This window comes from Felis catus, chromosome C1 (assembly GCF_018350175.1).
Source record: "Felis catus isolate Fca126 chromosome C1, F.catus_Fca126_mat1.0, whole genome shotgun sequence".
Lineage (NCBI taxonomy): Eukaryota > Metazoa > Chordata > Mammalia > Carnivora > Felidae > Felis > Felis catus.
Genome location: NC_058375.1, coordinates 13,974,734 through 13,989,398, shown reverse-complemented (window position 1 = coordinate 13,989,398; position 14,665 = coordinate 13,974,734). Strand labels below are relative to the sequence as shown.

Genomic DNA, 14,665 nt, shown 5'->3' with positions numbered 1-14,665 from the left:
CCTCCTGACCCAGGGCCGAGACCGGCCTCAACCAAGCGCACGCGGTCCCCAAAGCCCTGCCCCCTTCGGCCTCCGAACTCCGCCCCCAACGCCGGTGGGCGTGGCCTGAGACACCTCAGAGCGGATTTCGGCTGGGCTGACTCCCGCCGCCCCCCGACGGCAGCGCTCCACGCCCGGGGGCGCCAGAGTGGCTCGTCGCCGCCGCCAAGTCCCGGCCCCTGTCGCCGCGCGGGCCGCTTCGGGGGCCCCGGCCTGACTCGCCACAGTGCTGGGCACCTTGGAAATGGGGCGCTGCATGGACGCCCCAGCCAGCGCCGCGGCCGTGCGCGCCTTCCTGGAGCGCGGCCACACGGAGCTGGACACGGCCTTCATGTACAGCGACGGCCAGTCCGAGAGCATCCTGGGCGGCCTGGGCCTCGGGCTGGGCGGCGGCGACTGCAGAGGTAACTTGTCCCTCCCGTGCACTTTGCGGCGCCCAGCCGGCCCCAGCCGTGTCCCAGCCGCGCGCCCCTCCCGGGCGCCGACCTCCCGGCAGCTCCGTGAACGTCTAGCTCCAGACAGCCGGACATTCTTTGCCCTGACCTCCTTCCTTTCCTCTTTTCCCTTCCGAGAAGATCGTCCAGGACCGTCCCTACAGCAATGTCCCGTCCAGGTCCAGTCTGGGACACCTTGGTTAGCTCTTCTAGGGGGCACTGAAAGGGTTGGAATCTGGCGCTGTGCGGTGCCTGCCCCCTTTCCCGCCCTCCGCGGGTGCCCTGTGCCGGCAGATCTGCCAGAACCCTGCCCCTACTGTTCTGGCATTCCCTGGCACAGCCCCGGATCAGACTTTGGGACAGGTGGGAGATCTGCATCCTCCTTGCTCTGGGCCCTAGACTTTGCTCTGTGGAGCTTGGGGTGCCACGTTCAGTCGGCAGTGCCTCCCACTTCACGAGACTGGCAGTGCCTGGCAGTGCCTGGCAGCTGTGGTTACTCAGTGGGCAGAGCGAGCAGGATGGGAGAGGGGAGGTGGTAGGGTTTCTAACTGCCCTCCATGCTAGCTTCTGAGATCATAGAAGGGAAATTGGCACTAACCCAGTCCAGGGAGCTGGGATTCCAGAGAAGGTTGGGGAAAGCCCACAAGAGGGAGCATTTCCCCAGGGGCCGTTGAAGAAAGCTCAGGAGAGGGAACATTAGACACTGAAGAACTGATAGAGTCCGCCAAGGAGTAAGAAGAGAACAGGCGTCCACACGGTGGGCAGCGGGGGTGCCAAGGGGGTGCGATTTGGCAAAGCCAAGGGTGTTGGAGCAGGCAGATGTAGCTAAGTGGAGGGTTTGTGTGTGGGCAGGGGAACGTCCATTCTCGGTCTGATGCCATGTGAAAAGCTTCGGGCAGTGCTGGGCGGGTACAGGGAGGGCTCGGCGATACTGGCTGTTACTATTGGTAGTGTTATTAGGACACGCGCTGTGTCACTCAAGCTCTTCTCCCCTCTTGTAGAGAGAGTCTTGCCTGGTTTCTCGGGTGATTCACAGCATGCTGGATCTGGAACAAGAGAACATGCCTGCGTCTCGGTGCTCACGCTTTCCAGATCACCTGGTTGCCTCTCTGACCCTTATTCCTGAAGGTGTTTTCTTCTCCGAGCCCTCCTTCTCTTCCTTCTTTCCGGTCGGAGCTGGCTGGGCCAAAGTCCTCAAACCTCAGATCCGAAGTTTAATTCACCTGAAGAACAGGGAGGGGCAGAGGGTGAGGAGGTGAGGGAATGAAACTTTTCCAAGTGGGCCGTCCTCTATCCCGCTGACTGCCCTCTGGTCAGCTGAGCTGACTGGCCAAGCCCCAAGTGTGCAGAGAGGGCCCTCCTCCCACCCATCAGTCCGGCCACCCTGGATTCTTAATGGGGGCTCGAGAGAAAAGTTTGTAATGAACCTGACTCAACGCAGATGGCACGGGGCTATTTCTCTGATGGGTTCCTGCGTTTCCTTCCCCGGGGCCCTTGCTCCAGCCTCTTGCCCCTCTTTCCTGATTTCCTGCCATGGTCCCCTTGCTGGTCTCCCTGGTTCCAGACCTGCCCGCGGCTCTTTATCCATGCTTTGTTCAGATGCATCTTTCAAAACTGCAAGACCGTCCACTTAGCTCCCCAGCTGGAAGGTGTTCAGAGGCTCCCCGTGGCCCTGTAAAGTCCAGATTCCACAGGGTGCTCTCAAGTCCCTTTGCGTCAGGTCTGCGGGCCTTCTCTTGCCTCGTGCACCCGCCTGAACCCAGTGCTGCAGATCCCTGGAACTGCAGGCATGGCTCCTCTGTTCTTTTCCTCTGGGCTTTTGCCCTTGTCCTCACCCTCTGGAATGAACTTCCCGCCCTTCCTCAACTGGCAGCTGCTGACTTCTCCTTGGAGACCAAGATTCAGATTCTAAAGGAAGCTTTCCCTGAACTCCCAGGGGGCCTCATGCCTCTATGCTCTGAGCTCCCCTAGCACCTTGTACATATCATTGCCTCACTCACTGTGTAGTAGCCCCTTAGACAGTGAGTCCTTGAGGGCAGGGACCAACTGTTGGCTCTACCAGCCCTTAGTGCCTGGTAAATAATCCATCATAGTGATGACAATGAGCACGTCCATTCAAGTTCTGATCAATCCTTGGGACCACCATGCACGATAGTACCATGGTCACTACCAGTTGACAGTTGAGAATATTGAGGCTCAGAGAGGTTAACTGACTTGGCCAAGGTCACAGAGCTAGTAATGGCAGAGTTGGGATACAAACCCAGATGTGTCTTAGCCATTACGCTAGACTCTCTCCAGTGTTCGGCAGACTGGTTTGAACTCTAATTTTACTCCCCCCAAAGCAAAAGTCACCACCAAGGCCAATCCCTGGGAAGGGAAATCGCTGAAGCCTGACAGTCTCCAGACCCAGCTGGAGACATCACTGAAGCGGCTGCAGTGCTCCAGGGTGGACCTCTTCTACCTGCATGCCCCTGACCACGACACCCCCGTGGAAGAGACGCTGCGTGCCTGCCACCAGCTACACCAGGAGGTGAGGCCAGCCTCCGAGCTCCAGGAAGTGGTCTGCCGGTCCTCTCCTTGGCCTGCCGTTACCCAGGGGAGTGGAGGCACCAGGGGAGTCCCAGAGCAGAGCTGGGGGCAGACCCCGCTGCCGGGGTCCCCACCCCTGTCTCCCCTTTCTAGAGTCCTGGGCCGTGGCGGCTTCTGACTGAGGCCTCTCCTCTGCAGGGCAAGTTTGTGGAGCTTGGCCTCTCCAACTATGCTGCCTGGGAGGTGGCCGAGATCTGTACCCTCTGCAAGAGCAGCGGCTGGATCCTGCCCACCGTGTACCAGGTGAGGGCCAGGGCTGCAGGGCCCGTCCGCGGGGCTGCTGCTGATCCCGGGTTCCCCTGGCCCCTCCGACTGCCTCCTGTGCCCTCTCCCTAGCAGCCACTCCCCTGCCGACAGCCTGTAGAGGGCTGCCGGGTGCCATGGGGATGAGGGGCAGGCTCCTCAGCTTGACCCACGGGCACCACCTGTTGGCTCTGGCCCTGGCTCCCCTCATGGCCCGCATGTGCTCCTCGGGCCCTTCCTTCCTGCCCTGTCTCTGTGCGTCAGCCTGGACCACTCCTCCCCTTCTCCCTGGTAGAAGTAAGCGCTCAGGCCCCGCTTAGATGGCCCGTCTCGATGCCCCAGAGGAGCCTGAGATCTCAGACTCTACGTATCTCCTTCTCATTCATCCAGCAAATGTTTGAACCCCTACTTGGTGCCAGGCACTGCTCACAGAACTTACTAGTGTACTTGAGGCTTGTCTCGATTATACCCGTTTACGCTCTACCTTGCTATTAAATCTCTCAGGGCTGAGGCCTTGTCCTTTGGGCGTGTGGATGGAAATTCAATGTCCAGCCCATAGTTGGTGCTCAGAAATGTAGGCTGAATAAATGAATTTTCCTTCCACTAAGTATACGCCCTGAGTGTTAAGGCCCTAGGATTGATAGGGTGCAAACTGGGGGTTCTGCAAGGGAAGATTTGAGGTCTCTTCCTTTGACATGTGTACCCTCTCCATCTGGCTCTTCTATCTGCAGGACATGTACAAGGCCACCACCCAGCAGATGGAAATGGAGCTCCTTCCCTGCCTCAGGCACTTTGGATTGAGGTTCTACGCCTACAACTCTCAGGCTGGTATGGGCTGCTGTGTGGACAGGCTCCCCCTGGGTGGGAGGGCATTCCTGGCCCCTGTGTCTGACTATTCCTGACATAGTAGATGCCCGGCCCAGGACTTGGGAGGCTGGGCTGGGTCCTCCGGCTCTCCTGGGTTCCCTGCCATCCCCCCGCCAGTCTGGAACAGCTTGTGGGAGTGGGGGGGGCCAGTGGATCTGATGGCAGTCTTCCCGCTGACTGGCAAGTACAAGTAGGACAATGGTGGGAAACCACCTGTGGACTGCTTCTTTGGGGACAACTGGGCTGAGACCTACAAGAAAAGGTGAGCTGGAGGTGGGCCGTGTCAGCACAAGAGTTGGCCTGGGTCCCCCTAGTCTGAAATAGGGGATCTCTGGGGCTGATTTCCTGTGGACCGGCACCTCCTCCTGGTGCTCAGACCGAGGCCCCTGCATTCCCGACTCTTCCCCGGTCCCCGCTGCCACCATATTATGTTTCCTGGGAGGGATTAGGGCCTGGACTGGGAATGTGATCCCTGGGCCTTCTGGCAGGTCCCCAAGACTCTCCCTGGAAGGGCTCACCCGCTGCGCACAGCGGGAGGGGGGCCCTTGGATGAGGACTTGAGAAACCTGGCACTCCTGCCCCACTGCTAGCGGGCCCTTCACCTCGGGCAAAGGAATCTAAGTTTTGTAATCTCTTGGCCATGAAATCATTACCAATGTCGATAGTTACAGTTGAACAAATGTTGGCAGCAGCCTTCTTCCCTTCTGTTTCCCACTTTCTAAAATTTGAAAAAGCCATCAATATGTACCCATGGCTCAAAGCAACCCGTTTCCAAGTTGCACTCATCAGTCGTGAGGATTTAGACAGCTCTTTACTGCGAGAGCCCCGAAATACACACCTTATCACTGTTCCTCCATTTACCAGATCTAGACGCCATCCATGGATTGCTGGAAAGCTCCTATTGAATCTTTCTACATTAATGAAGATGAGCCTCCAAGGTTAATTTCTGTGTGTAGTTTACTTGCCTCCCCCACCCCAACGTCGCTGGGACCAGAACAAGAAGCTGAGTTTTGTGCAGGGGGCTCCAATGTTAGTATTGTTCAAAGGGCCAAGGACTTTTTTTTTTTTCATCTTTTTTTTTCCATTTTTATTTTTGAGAAACAGAGTGAGACAAAGCGTGAGCGGGGGAGGGGCAGAGAGAGAAGGAGACACAGAATCCGAAGCAGGCTCCAGGCTCTGAGCAAGCGGTCAGCACAGAGCCTGATGTGGGGCTCGAACCCACGAACTGTGAGATCATGACATGAGCCGAAGCTGGATGCTCAACCGACTGAGCCACCAAGGCACCCCGGGCCAAGGACTTTTAAAGTGTCTGATATGTGAGATCACTCTGTGTGCACTGCTGTGATGTCAATCCTCATCCAGCATCCCCCCTCCTCACTGCATTTTCTGACCTTTCAGGCCAGGTTGTCACTTTAGGAGCCATTGCCCCACGCAGTGAAGCAGCCAGGGCCTGGGCTTCACCGTGGGGAATCAAGGCCTGATAGTTTTGACGTCGTCTGCTCTTTAGTTTATAAAGCATGACGGGGTCCATTACCTCCTTTACATTCTGCATTTGCTGTAAGGGGCTGGCACGGAGCGTCCCCTCTCCTCACTGAGCAGGGAAAAGTGGAGGCAGGTGGCTTCAGCCAAGCTCAGAGGTGGGACTTGTGGGGCTGGTGGCAGGCGGCACCCTGGTGACCTGGGTCCTGATTTGGGGGGTTGTGTTGTTCACACCTAGTGAAGTGAGCATGTTAAATGCAAGCATTCTTCCTCTTGCCCACCGTGTGCTCTCTACCCCCACCACCAGACTACAAGATGCCCCACTGAGGGACCGGAAGGCCACATGCATGCTAAGAGGTTGGCTTCTCAGCGCCTCAGGGACCGGCGTGGGGATACCTGCCCTGGGGTAACCTCCTGGCACTGACCGCTGTGCCACCCTCCCCACCTGCCCAGCTTCTGGAAGGAACACCACTTCAAGACCATTGCCCTGATGGAGAAGGCCGTGCAGGCTGCACACTGCGGCAGCGCCCCCAGCTCCAGGTAACCCGCTGTCCCGGACGTGTTTTTCCCCTTTCTTGTTTGGTGGGCTGAGGGGGACAACGGAAGAGAGAGGACTACACAATTATTTGATGGTTTCTGAGATTATTCCTTTCTTCCAGTATTTCTTCATGCTAATCCGGTTTCCTTAATGCCACATTATGCACTCTACTGGCCCTAGAAGTGTGATTATCCCAATTTTACGTGTGGGGAAACATTTCAGAGGCTGTTAAGGTCCCGCAGCTACATGAGCACAGATTGGACTCTGAAACGGACACTTTTTAGCCATTAGCGTTTGTTCTGTCCCAGGGGGCACACTCCGCAGAGTCTGACTCTGTGCCTGGCAGGGTTCCCCTCTCTGCTGTCCCGTGTGTCCCTAACACCTTCCTCTGGCTCGAGCCATGGCCTACTGAGGGCTGCCCTTTCTTGAGCGGGTAAGTGCCAGGCCTGAAGTAACTCCTTCACAAAATTTTAATTCCCACAGCCACCCTGCATAGTAAAGAAGTCTGAAGCTCGGGGAGGTCAAGTGACTAACCCAGGTTTACCCAGCTGCCGAGCAGCGCAGGGGAGTGCCTCTGAACTCACGTCTGCCTGCAGAGGAGTCTGCAGAGGCAAGGCTTTCAAGACATAAATTGTTTCTGGAATAATGTAGGATGTAGGCAGACATCCGATGCCAGGTCTCGGCAGGGGCGGGGCAGGGCTGGTTGCTATGGTCCATTAACGGTTCCCATGTGGCTGTCTCCCCTTGCAAGGTGCTCATGGGGGGGTGCAGTCATCCTGGGCATGTCCAGCCTGGAGCAGCTGGCACAGAACCTGGCGACTGAGGAACGGCCCCTACAGCCCCCCGTCATGCAGCCTGGCACCCGGCTGTCACCAACGTCCCGATGACTTCTGCTAGGGCCAGTGCTGGCTTGAGGTGGCAGAGGGCCTCGTCTTTCACACTTTCACCCTGGGCCTTAAACGGCTTTAGTGAGCCTGTTTTCTCTCCCCAGTCCCAGTTCACAAGCTGTTTATTTCCTCTATTCCCACAGTGCCCCCAGCTGCCTTCACGTGAAAGGGCTGGGGCTGTGGTCCACTCGGCCACTTCCTGCTTGGACAAAGCGGGTGCTAGACCTGGCTGCCCAGCCCGGGAGCGAACCTGGTGAATCTGTTTCCTCTGCTGCCTGCAGCCTGGTTCCTGTCCTTGCCGAGGGCTTGGGGGGAGAGGGCAGGAGCACGGATTAGGCTTCCCAGCCTCCTGTCCTGAATCCAGCCTGATCTCTCGACACTGCGGCTGGAGATGGCACTCATGCTGCTACACACAAAAGAGAAAGAGGGCCACACATCCCGAAGATTTCCTGTCACTCAGAGATCCTTCGCGGGATACTCGCCACCAAGAACAATTTAGGTAAAAACCTACCGCTGGAGTCACTACCAAGAATAAGAGGTCCTGGTATGCTGTTGAGCAGTTTTAATATCTGCTCTGGGTTTCAGCAGTGGCTTTACTCTCATCTTAGTGAAAGTGTCCCTCCTTCTCTGTAAGACTCCCGGCCCTGGTTTGGGAGGAGGGGAAGAAAGCGGAAGGAAGTGCGGCCAGGGCTCCCGTATTCCTTGGCAAACCCCGTGTCCAGTAGGGGGACACAGAGGCCAGAGGAGCGAATTGCCAGTGTAGGTGGCGGCTCTCCCACCCCAGCCGTCACGCAGGAGCCAGCGCGGGAAGCTGGCTCGCGGTAAAGGAAAGGCATCCTAGGAATCCAAACCAAAGCCCAAGCCAAGGTCTTTTTTCTAGGAAAATTCCTCTTTGTTGTCCACAGGGAGTCATCCTGCAGATAGTTTTACACCTTATAGAAAAGCAGTCCATCTGTCTTCCCCTGCTGCTCCCCCAGCGGGGCGGCAGTCCCATGTGTCCTGGCCCCAAGCGCCTGTCAGTCGTCTTCACCCTCTGATTCTTCTGCTGACTCGGGCGCACTCTCAGGCAAGTCCTCTCCCATCGGCTGAAAGCTTCCAGACTGTGCGTCCCACATGTATTTGATGGTGACCTTGAATTCAGCCATCTCATACCCAAAAAGCTTCTGCAAGAGATGTGTAAAGGGAACCAATGGTCAGGAGGAGCATGTGTGGCACGAAGTGGCCGTGGTCCCTTGTGCTACAGGCCACAGGATGCAGAAGGGGTCAGACTCACCAGCACGCGGGCCTGCTCTGGGGTCAGCACGTCGCCCTCCTTGCACACCTCGTAGTCAGACAGCAGGGTCACCACACCTACAGAGAAGGGGACCCCACACAGTGACTTCTGCACAGAGGCCTGTGCACAGCTCTCTGCCCGCTGCCCAGAGCCGGGAGGGGGCTGGCTGGCACCCCCGACCCCACTCCACCTTGCCCAACCCCAGCACACTCGTGCTAAACCAGCAAGCGTTCAGGAGGGTCTGTGGGGGGATGAAGCCTCCCTTGTGTCCTTTAGCTGAATTCTGGCTGCAAGTTACTGTCACTCTCGTCCCGACCAAGAGGTGGTCACTCAGTCCCACTTTCACAGGAGAAAATGGAGGCCGGCAGAAATAACCTGCTCAGCCACAGAGCCAGAGGGGGTCTGTTGAGCTCACAAGCTTGCATTCCTGGCAGCTAAGTTGTGACCTTCCCGCTACAGGGACTAACCCGTACCTCTCTTGAGGGCAGTGGGCAGGCCCAGCTGCCTCAGCTGTGGCTCCATGGAGTGGGGGAACTGCTCCAGGGGCCCCGGGTCCAGGGTCACGGTGAAAGTTGCTTTGTTTCCAGCTCGAGCGAAGTCCATTTCTGTGTATTTTGTGAACCACCTTTGGGAAAAGATCAGTGGTAAGAGGGGAGGCTCCTGACTGGCCCCCCAGCCCCGCATGAAGTCAGGCCCCCTGGCCTCTTCTCCCCCCACCCCTACACCTCCCTGTCCATCTCTGCTGCTGACCAGCAGTCAGCCTGGAGCACGGTGCTGCAGAGAAGGAAGACCCAGGAGCAGTGTTCCAGGAACCAGTTTTGACTCAACGCCTCCATACTGTACAGAGTACCAGGATTATTCCTTCCCTGCTGCTCCTCAGTAACACTTACTCATTCACTTCCTCCTTGGTGCGGTTGGTGAAAAGGAGACCGACCTCACCCCTCAACTTCTTGCTGACCTACAGAACAAAAGAGGGTCAGCCCAGTCTCGTTAGACATCTGGCAAAATCTGGAGATGTTTTTGGTTGTCAGGAGCTGGTGGGGCAGGGGTGCTATTCTGAGTCCGGGGTTTAAAGGAGAACCGAGCTGTAAGTCAGGCCTTGCTCTCACTGATCCCGCCACTGGCCAGAAATTCACCTGATGCAGGTTGTCCTTGTACTCGTCAGCTGGGCTCCGACCCAAGGCCACCATCATCACTTTGTTTTTGCCAAAGAACATCCTACACAGAAAAAGAGAGATCTATGAAGGAAGCGCCCTGCCCACCCTCCCCCCGTTAGGTGCAAACCAGCTCTGGTTCCGGGGAGCCCGAGCGCAGGCCCAGACTGTTCCGCAGAAGGAGGTCTTCCACACAGCCCTGCCTGCTCTGTCCACAGCCAAGGACCCCTCTCGTGATTTTCCTGTCTGAAGACCTCAACGTTCACAGTATTCTGACTACCAGCCCGTGGGTGTTACGTGACCCACTGAGCGCCCCAATCTGGAAACGTGGAAGAGGCACAGTCACCGGTCTGAGCCACACCAGGACTCACTCGTACCGTCAGAGACTCACCCGAGGGGCAGGTACCCGCCACATGGCTCTCAAGTCACTGTGTCATTTCAGAGGACACATCAACATTTTATTTTCTTAACGTTTATTTACTTTTGAGACAGAGAGAGACAGAGAATGAACAGGAGAGGGTCAGAGAGAGAGAGAGAGAGAGGGAGACACAGAATCTGAAACAGGCTCCAGGCTCTGAGCTGTCAGCACAGAGCCCGACGCGGGGCTCGAACTCACGAGCCGTGAGATCATGACCTGAGCCGAAGTCGGACGCTTAACCGACTGAGCTACCCAGGCGCCCCACACATCAACGTTTTAAAACTGATGGGACGTTCCTAAAAGGACCAGCCTCCAGGGATAAGGATGCCCCTTCTCCCGAGGGATCATTACTCAGGCATTCCCTGAGCAACTACCAAATCCTGCCCCTGAGAAGCTCAACACAAGGCCAGTTTTAACAGCTGAAAAGTGCCTCTGGGGGGTGTGGCACTTTCTCCTTAGTAAGGTGGTATCCGCAGGGTCAATAACCGCCCCTTGCTCTGAGAGCACCCTGGCTGCTTCTCTACTCAGGAAGGCCCTCTTCCCGCCACCTGCTCACCGGCTGTGCTTCCAGGCGTTCCGGATGTCCTTCAGCTTGCTGTTCCTCATGTTGGCCACGGAGAAGATGAAAAGGTACTTGTATGTGTCCACACATTTCCGAAGCTGCGGGACAATTCATGGGGTTCTGGAGTTCAAGGGGCAGCACGGGTTGGGCTTCAGATGGGAAAAAATCTGCTCTAGGTCCCTAACAACCGTGGACGTTTAGAGCTGGAGGCTCTAATCTCGTCATTTCCTCCTTACTTCCATTACTGAAGTCATGATCGCGGACTACAGGGGCTCCCCCGAGGCAAAGCAGGCGTGATCTCAAAGCGCAGGGGCAGCTGGGCCATGGGTCAACATCTGTTAACATGGGTTATCTGTGGCCATGAGTGGAATGGATCGCTTTGCTTTGCCCGTTAACTGACAACCCAGAAACGCTCGGCCATACTTGGAAGGCTCCTGTGAAATGGAAATCTGTAACACCTTATTATTTACTAAGAAGAAGCGGCTCATCGGCCCTGCTCTGCCCACAGTGCTGGCTGCAGCCATGACACGGTCTCATGGAAAAGGAATCACTGTGCTGGAGGACAATCTACTGTCATCCAGCTTGCAGCCTTGGAGCAATGTAGACAGGGGGCTGGCTGGTACACTTACATCTAGTAACCCCAGAGCTTTTTTTTTTTTTTTTTTTTTTGAGAGAGAGAGAGAGAGAGAGAGAGAGGCAGGCAGGGCTCACCCAAAGCCTTGAGCTCACCTGACCTGATGTGGGGCTCAAACTCACAAACTGTGATCATGAGCTGAGCCAAAGTCAGATGCTTAACGACTGAGCCACCCAGGTGCACCCCCACCTTTCAAAAGTAAATTCTATGCCCGTCATGAGACCTGAACTCATGACCCTGAGATCAAGAGTCATATGCTCTACAGACTGAGCCAGCCAGGTGCGCTGTGATTGTACAGCTTTTTGACACTGGGCAGGCTACCAAATCTAAGTTTCTGTTACCTAGATGCATAACAGTGATCATTATTCATAGACACGTATGAATGAAGTGGAACACACGTGGAGTACTTAGTGGGGTGCCATGCACAGAGTAAGAGCTCTGTGAAAACCAGAAATCGTTACTACGGGGGTTTTTATTGGGTGCTGTTGCTGGAGGAAAAAGGGCTGAACCGGAAAAAGGGCTGAACTGTGGTGGTTGTGGGGTGTGTGTGTGTGTGTGTGTGTGTGTTTTAAAAAACAGTATGAGGGGGCGCCTGGGTGGCGCAGTCGGTTAAGCGTCCGACTTCAGCCAGGTCACGATCTCGCGGTCCGGGAGTTCGAGCCCCGCGTCGGGCTCTGGGCTGATGGCTCGGAGCCTGGAGCCTGTTTCCGATTCTGTGTCTCCCTCTCTCTCTGCCCCTCCCCCATTCATGCTCTGCCTCTCTCTGTCCCAAAAATAAATAAACGTTGAAAAAAAAAATTTAAAACAAAACAAAACAAAACAAAACAAAAAACAGTATTTCCCTGACAACCCTATAGCCACCTTTATAAACCAAAATCTGAACCGATAAAAAGAATGAGCTCTTACCTCTTCTATCAGGTTCTGTTTCAGTTCTAAGCCTTTCTTGGCAGTTTTGGTTAAGGAAACTAATACAAAGAAGAAAAAGATAGATGATGAGACACATATCCAGAAGCCTTGCAGGCTCATTTCCTTCTCCCCTTTGGTAGCTCAGCTGGACCAAGCCAGCCTGAGGAAAGGCACCAGGGCTTTGTATTCCCAGGGTCCCCAGAATGCCAACTCTCTAGTGTTCCTGAGCCTGGAGATCCCTTGACATACTTCCTGTCACTTAGACAAACCAGGTGTTCCCTCGCTCCTATTAGGCTAACCTAAAAAGCTGTACTGAGGTGTGGGGGCAGGGCTTGTTCCTGTTCTTGGACGGCTTTCAGAGGGATACCTAGCTTGCCAGGGCCCTTCCTGATCCCCTCCCTCCGCTCCCCATGGTGTGTAGAGAAAATCTGAGGTGGCTTAAGCTGTGGAATGATGAATCTGGGGACTCCATCTTCTCTGCTACAACCTGTTCTGCAGTTTGGATGCAGCAATGTCTCTTTGGGGAGGGCAAGCACCTCTACCAAGAGCTGGGGCCCAATTTCCTCATATCCAGAGGGTTTGGCATTTGCCATCTCACCAGGGTTCCCTCTACCGAACCCAGTCATTCCACAAACACTTAACAAAGCATCAAATGCAAGGCCACGAGTGTCCCCAGTAAGGGGCTATTTCTTATTCAGTCTGCCTGGCACTCACAAGGCGTATACCTGGAAAGGTAATCAATCATGCCAGTCAGGGTAAGGGCAGCACAGGAAGGCAAACAGAACGCCACTGTCCATTTCCCACCAGGTTCACTGCTACAACAGTGGACCAAGCCAGCGTGACCCTCTCTTGGATTGCTGCTGGTCTCATTCCTTCCAGCCTTGCCCTCTAGCTTCACTTTCCCCAGACTATTCTCAACAAGGAAATTAGGGTGATCTTTTAAAAGTTAAACCCTGTCATCCCTCTGCTCAAGCTCCCAGGTGGCTACCCATTTCATCTGGGCGTGAAAGCCAATTCCTTGCAAAGGCTTGTAAAGCCCTGCCTTCTTTGCCCACCTCCCTCCCCTTCTTTGCTTACTCTGCTCCAGCCACACAGCCCCTCTGCACTTTATCTTCCCTCTCCTTGGAATACCATTCTCCCCGGTAACTCCGTGGATTGCTCACTTCCTTTCTTTAGGTTTCTGCTCACTTGTCAGCTCATCAGAGACCTCTCTCTGGCTGCATTATATGAAATATCACTTCTTTATCTTGAGTCCACAAGACTCATTAGAATCTGACCGTATAGGATTTTTGGTGTTTTGGGGGATAACATTTCCAGTGACTAAATGTTAAACTCATTGAGGACTCTAGGCCTTCTTGTTGTAACTGCTGTAACCTCCAATGCCTAGAGTACTGCAAGGGTTAAATTGTAGTGTAGGACTAACTGTAGCTTGAGAGATAACAACTTTGTGTTGACACTGTAGCTTGAAAACTAACGGCTTTGTTCTGACACTGAAGGTCAAGAGATAACAGCCTTGCTTTACTCTTGTAAATTATGCTTCATACTCTTGTAAATCAGGCTTCACCAACTAAGGAAACAAAAGTTCAAAGAAAAGAGCATCAGAGGCAAGGTCAAGGAGATCCACTGGTTGCAACTCAGCGGCAGAAAGTCTAAAATAATCACCTCATCCGGCAACTGTTTCTAACTCGTCTGGGAACTGTTTCTCTGTTCTGTTCCCAGGTGATGATAAAACGATGTGATCGGCCATAAAAACTCTGTACCCTGGCTGTTCAAGAGTGTTGGTCCCCATCGATCGGCCTTGCCTCTCATTACAATAAACTTTGTTGTGACTGTCACTGGTGCCCGTAGCGTTCTGTTTCAGGAGTCGTGTGGATGCAATAGTACTAGGCTCCCGAGTATATTTGTTCGGTGACTGTGCTAGAGAGTCTATTATGGGAGAGACACTACCACAATAAAAGAGTCAGAAATGGCCTTTTAAGACATGCCTTATGAACGGTCAGCTGAGACAGACCCAGGCACATGAAGACCAAAACATAAGCATGCCAGGCAGAGGCAACGGCAAGTGAAAAGGCCAGATCTGGGATTAAACCCGTCTTAAAGGAAAAGCGACCAGGGTGGCGGGCGCGCGAAGAGCTAAGGAAGACGGGCTAGGGTGGCAAAGGTGGGCCAAGGCGAGATCGGGTGCTCAGAAGCTGTTTGGAAAGGCACTCAAGGCCCGGCAAGGCAGTCTTCGTTCCCCTGACCCGAGCAGACTCCGGACCCCAGTCGCGAAGCCCTCTCGCAGCTCCCAGCTAGTCCGCGGAGCTCCTCCCGGCGTCCCACTCGGAGCTCCTCGCGGAGGCCCTGGCGTCCCACTCACGTCCCCACCGCAGCTGGCAGCCAGCCGGTGGTGCTCCTCCGGATCCCAGGACCCCTCACTCACCTTTCTTGTCGCGCTTGGATTTGGGCATCGCGCTGCACGCACATGTGTCGGAAGGCGGTGCTGCCTGTTAGGACCCGGGTGGCGCGGGGGCCTCTGGGCCGGCCCTCCGGGGCTGCCCTCGCGCGTGCCTGACCCAATCTGCGCCACAGCCCGCCTCTTTCCACCCAGACTTCTCTAGGGCGACTTTAAGCGCACCCGGAGGCCTCCAAATCCCGAGGGC

The 14,665-nt window shown here is 55.3% G+C and overlaps 2 protein-coding genes across 5 annotated transcripts; one reads left to right on the top strand and one right to left on the bottom strand.

Annotated features, from left to right (window-relative positions):
- The first annotated feature begins 134 nt into the window (after positions 1–134).
- LOC101090534 (aflatoxin B1 aldehyde reductase member 2-like) lies at positions 135–13,781 on the top strand. 4 transcript variants are annotated; one of them, XM_045035190.1, is made up of 8 exons: positions 135–443; positions 2,816–3,003; positions 3,201–3,305; positions 4,037–4,133; positions 5,037–5,110; positions 5,959–7,575; positions 9,722–9,905; positions 10,450–11,750. In XM_045035190.1, the coding sequence occupies exons 1-5, from the start codon at positions 284–286 to the stop codon at positions 5,075–5,077; spliced, it is 591 nt and encodes a 196-aa protein (XP_044891125.1). In that variant the 5' UTR covers positions 135–283; the 3' UTR covers positions 5,078–5,110; positions 5,959–7,575; positions 9,722–9,905; positions 10,450–11,750. The 4 variants fall into 4 exon arrangements, with proteins under 4 accessions (XP_044891125.1, XP_044891127.1, XP_044891126.1 ...); XM_045035192.1 differs by lacking the exons at positions 9,722–9,905; positions 10,450–11,750 and adding an exon at positions 13,743–13,781; XM_045035191.1 differs by lacking the exon at positions 9,722–9,905 and having other exon boundaries at positions 10,450–11,159.
- On the bottom strand, positions 7,624–14,647 carry MRTO4 (MRT4 homolog, ribosome maturation factor). The gene is made up of 8 exons (XM_003989613.6): positions 14,446–14,647; positions 12,024–12,082; positions 10,478–10,581; positions 9,486–9,567; positions 9,240–9,307; positions 8,823–8,974; positions 8,350–8,426; positions 7,624–8,239 (listed from the first exon to the last, which is right to left on the bottom strand). Exons 1-8 carry the CDS (start codon positions 14,471–14,473, stop codon positions 8,093–8,095), a joined length of 717 nt encoding a protein of 238 aa, XP_003989662.2. The 5' UTR covers positions 14,474–14,647; the 3' UTR covers positions 7,624–8,092.
- Between the last annotated feature and the right edge of the window lie 18 nt (positions 14,648–14,665).

Excerpts from the sequence above, each read along its gene's own strand:
- LOC101090534 (XM_045035192.1), top strand. The coding sequence starts at position 284 with ATGGGGCGCTGCATGGACGCCCCAGCCAGCGCCGCGGCCGTGCGCGCC. Across the intron at positions 444-2,815 it reads GGGCGGCGGCGACTGCAGAG|CAAAAGTCACCACCAAGGCC; the intron begins GTAACTTGTCCC and ends CTCCCCCCAAAG. Across the intron at positions 3,306-4,036 it reads TCCTGCCCACCGTGTACCAG|GACATGTACAAGGCCACCAC; the intron begins GTGAGGGCCAGG and ends TTCTATCTGCAG.
- MRTO4 (XM_003989613.6), bottom strand. The coding sequence starts at position 14,473 with ATGCCCAAATCCAAGCGCGACAAGAAAG. Across the intron at positions 10,582-12,023 it reads AACAGAACCTGATAGAAGAG|CTTCGGAAATGTGTGGACAC; the intron begins GTAAGAGCTCAT and ends ATTGTCCCGCAG. Across the intron at positions 8,240-8,349 it reads CAGAGCAGGCCCGCGTGCTG|AAGCTTTTTGGGTATGAGAT; the intron begins GTGAGTCTGACC and ends CATCTCTTGCAG.